A 3326-nucleotide genomic window follows, 5' to 3' on the forward strand; every position below is an offset into this window, starting at 1 on the left:
TCCATGCCATCACAGCAGACTCTTCTTCCTCCTCCTCCTCCTCCTCCTCCTCCTCCTCCTCCTCCTCCTCATCTTCCTCCTCCAGTCAGCAGAGCCTCTGATTGGTCTGCTGGAAGTCAGGGGGCGTAGCAAGGACTTGATTGACAGCTAGCTGTCCTCTGGCGGTGTTATACTTGTGATTGGGGCGTTGTCACTCAGAAGTGCTGGAGTGAGTGGCAGGTCACCGTTCAGGATGAGGCTGACTCTGCTGCTCCACAGCACCCCCTCCTGTTCCCAGACGGTGGAGTAGCTCTCATGGAGCCTCAACACCTGCGTTGTTCTCCGTCTGGTGTTCCTGTTTCAGAGTGCCTTGAGTTTGAAAGCTGCTGTGGGCAGAGCATCGCCACGGTAACCCAACTACACATCAGGAGTGGAGGTGTGGATAGTTCTTCAGAGGTTTCTTTAGTTAAGTTCTAACCCAAAGAATCCTTGTAGTGAAATCACAGAGGAACCCAGCCAGGTTCTTTTCATAAAACACATGTCTGTTTTAGTATCAGTGAAATGTTATAATGGTCTGTAGGGCTGCTATTACTTTTATTTGCTATTTTATTATTTTCATTTTTTGATCAGTTTCCCAATTATTGTTTATTCATTGTTTAGTGAATGATAAGGAAGTGCCTTGAGTTCACCAGAGAAAAGAAAATGTCCCTTATTGTTAAAAAGATCTCATAATTGCTGATCAGTGGTGGTATGATAACTATGGTTGTCATGGTTATCAGTCATCGCTGTTTGAGAAGACAGAGGCACGGTGGAGCTGCCTGATTTAATTAGCTTTTATTTTCTCCTCTGTTTGAGACACTGGGAGATGTAAATGTCACTGAGTAATGTGGATGGTATTATTACTATGTCAACATTGCAGAGGCATCCAAAGTCCAGCGAAACCAGTACATAATGCATCAAAGCTGGCTTTCACCGAATTCTGTCAGCCATCAGATTCTATGACCTGAATAGAAATTTCTGCTGTAAACATTATCATACTTTTATTTTGATAGGTATTGTAGGCCTATTGACAAAAATGTTTTCCACGTAGTATTCTGACCATATGATAGTTTTTAACCAAAAATGGTCACCCTACATATTCTGGTAGTACATACGAAACCATTGTGTAGGTCTGTAGAGCACGAACACCTCGTCCCACAATATTTGGTCAGCTCTTTTTCATAAAGCTGATTTTCTAGTCACAAATTTCAGTACACCAAGATCACAGATGTCAACATAAGGCAACACCATGTTTGTTTGGTAACGGCAATCAAAATAAAACATGCAATAAAGTATGATTTTAAAAAAAAAAAAACAGTATAGAGTAAGCATGTAAGAAATCTAGCTGAAAATCCGGTCACAGAATATGGTGTAACACCTGTTATCTCGAGATTATGAGATAGTAAGTCGTAATTACAAGATATGGAAGTCCTTTTTCTTTGGTGAATTCAATCTGTACCATAAGATCAGAAAACACTGATGTACGTCCATCCCATTTCCCAGAGTCCAAGGTGGCGTCTTTACACATCAGATTTTTGTTTGACCAACAGTCTATATTCAGTTTACAGCGGCACAAGACAGAGAAAAGCAGTTTTTTTTGATTGAAAGATAACTTAACATAACATATTAAGCAACATTTTAAAGAGTAAGACATAACACTTGTGTAAATGGGTATTTAGTAATGTTGTTGGTTGATTCAGGTCCAGATCTTGACATTTTAGTGTACTGTATTTGAATCCTGCGTTCTGTGCTATAGATATGCATAGTGAGTAAGAGGAGTTTAGTTACACTTTATAGAATGTTTTCCTGTCCTCTGAGAAACCAAACTCCACATGGAAACACGTCCCACGCGCCCTTTGATGTCAGCAAAGGTTCCTCATCTGCTGACATGGTGGGATACATGAAAGTTGACAAACGCACACACACACACCTCTGGAGAACTGGAACCGGTTCAGGACACCAGACTGGAGTCTCAGTTCTGATACCAAAACGTGACTAGTTGATACTTTACTCTGCTGAGTATAAACGTTTTCTTTTACAACAAACAAACCTGTCACATCCTTTGTGTTTACTTTTGTCTGAACACAAACTGAACAAAACTATTTAAATCAGGAAATGTATGGTTTAAGAAGTAAGTCTGTCCTTGCTGGTGCGATATTTGAGTTTCTGTATTAATGCCACGATGATTAATGACATCCATTGTTTTCAATACAACAGTTGTTTTTGCATTCAGTCAGTTCTCACACAGCACTGAGGTACAGTCAGTCCTGCCTCAATCCCCGAGTGTATAATGCACAGTCAATGCAATGTTTAGTTTTGTATATTGAACAGGTGTGTGTGTATATGTACATTTTTTTGTTTTATTTATTTAGTAAAGAGACATTCCACATCCTGTGGTTATTTATTTAGGTTGTCTCCTGTCTAACTTGTCTAAAATGGTTTTGTCTTTTGTAAGAATATTTTTGGGGGGTGGGGTTAGGGTATCATCAGGTTTAGGATTGAGTTTTCTCACATCAGGTTTAAGAGTTATAACTATTTTTTTTTCATTCCGTTTGTTTTTGGTTTCAAAATATAAAATTCTGAGCAGAAAATAAATATTTTTTCACAATTTTTTTTCAGATTAAACCTTTTGTATATAAACTGATTTTCTGTGTGTTGTGTTGGCTCCTTTCAGTCTCACTAACCTTCCTCTGTAGTAACCACATAACTTTAGAAATAGCCTCAGATTTACGTCATTTTCTATTTAATTATTGTGAAACTTCCTTTCCTTCGATTCAGATGATTAATAGAATACATTGATTTTACATTATTATAAGACCGGCTTGAACAACCACTTACTCTGTGAACATTTTATTAATAATATTACTTGATTTATTTCTCATTTAAGGAAACAAATGATTCAGTCGATCCATCAATTAAATTTAGAAAAATAATTAAGTACTTTAAATTGTTGCTATGAAGATAACCAGTCTGTTTATGTGTAATAAACTTCGGCTAAATAACCACCATGACATAACCATTTAATAATCCTGTGAACAGTGCACAAAATGGGTAGAACACTCCCTTAATCAACACTTCTGAGAATCAACGAATGAATCCCTTAAAGGTCCATAACACTAACCTCACTTTAAAAAAATTAATTTTCAATGTTTATATAATGGAAAAATAACACAAGAATTATTATCTTCTGGTTCATAGTGTTCAAATAAGTGGCATTAAAACCAAATTTAAAAAAAACAAATTACATTTGTATGTCCTCTAATAAAATCCCATTTTCAGTATGAGCTTTTTTAAGTTATTATTTATTA

General features: G+C 36.9%; 1 protein-coding gene across 1 annotated transcript in view; it reads left to right on the plus strand.

Annotated features, from left to right (window-relative positions):
* Positions 1-456, plus strand: part of LOC118330331 (serine/threonine-protein kinase pim-3-like) — a 5666-nt gene extending 5210 nt beyond the window's left edge. Inside the window, exon 7 of the mRNA XM_035664821.1 lies at positions 199-456. Within this exon, the coding sequence (XP_035520714.1) occupies positions 199-456 (258 nt within the window). The remainder of the gene's footprint in view (positions 1-198) is intronic.
* The last annotated feature ends 2870 nt before the right edge of the window (positions 457-3326 follow it).

The sequence above is a fragment of the Morone saxatilis genome, unplaced genomic scaffold (assembly GCF_004916995.1).
Source record: "Morone saxatilis isolate NCDOM2014 unplaced genomic scaffold, NCSU_SB_2.0 Contig2, whole genome shotgun sequence".
Lineage (NCBI taxonomy): Eukaryota > Metazoa > Chordata > Actinopteri > Moronidae > Morone > Morone saxatilis.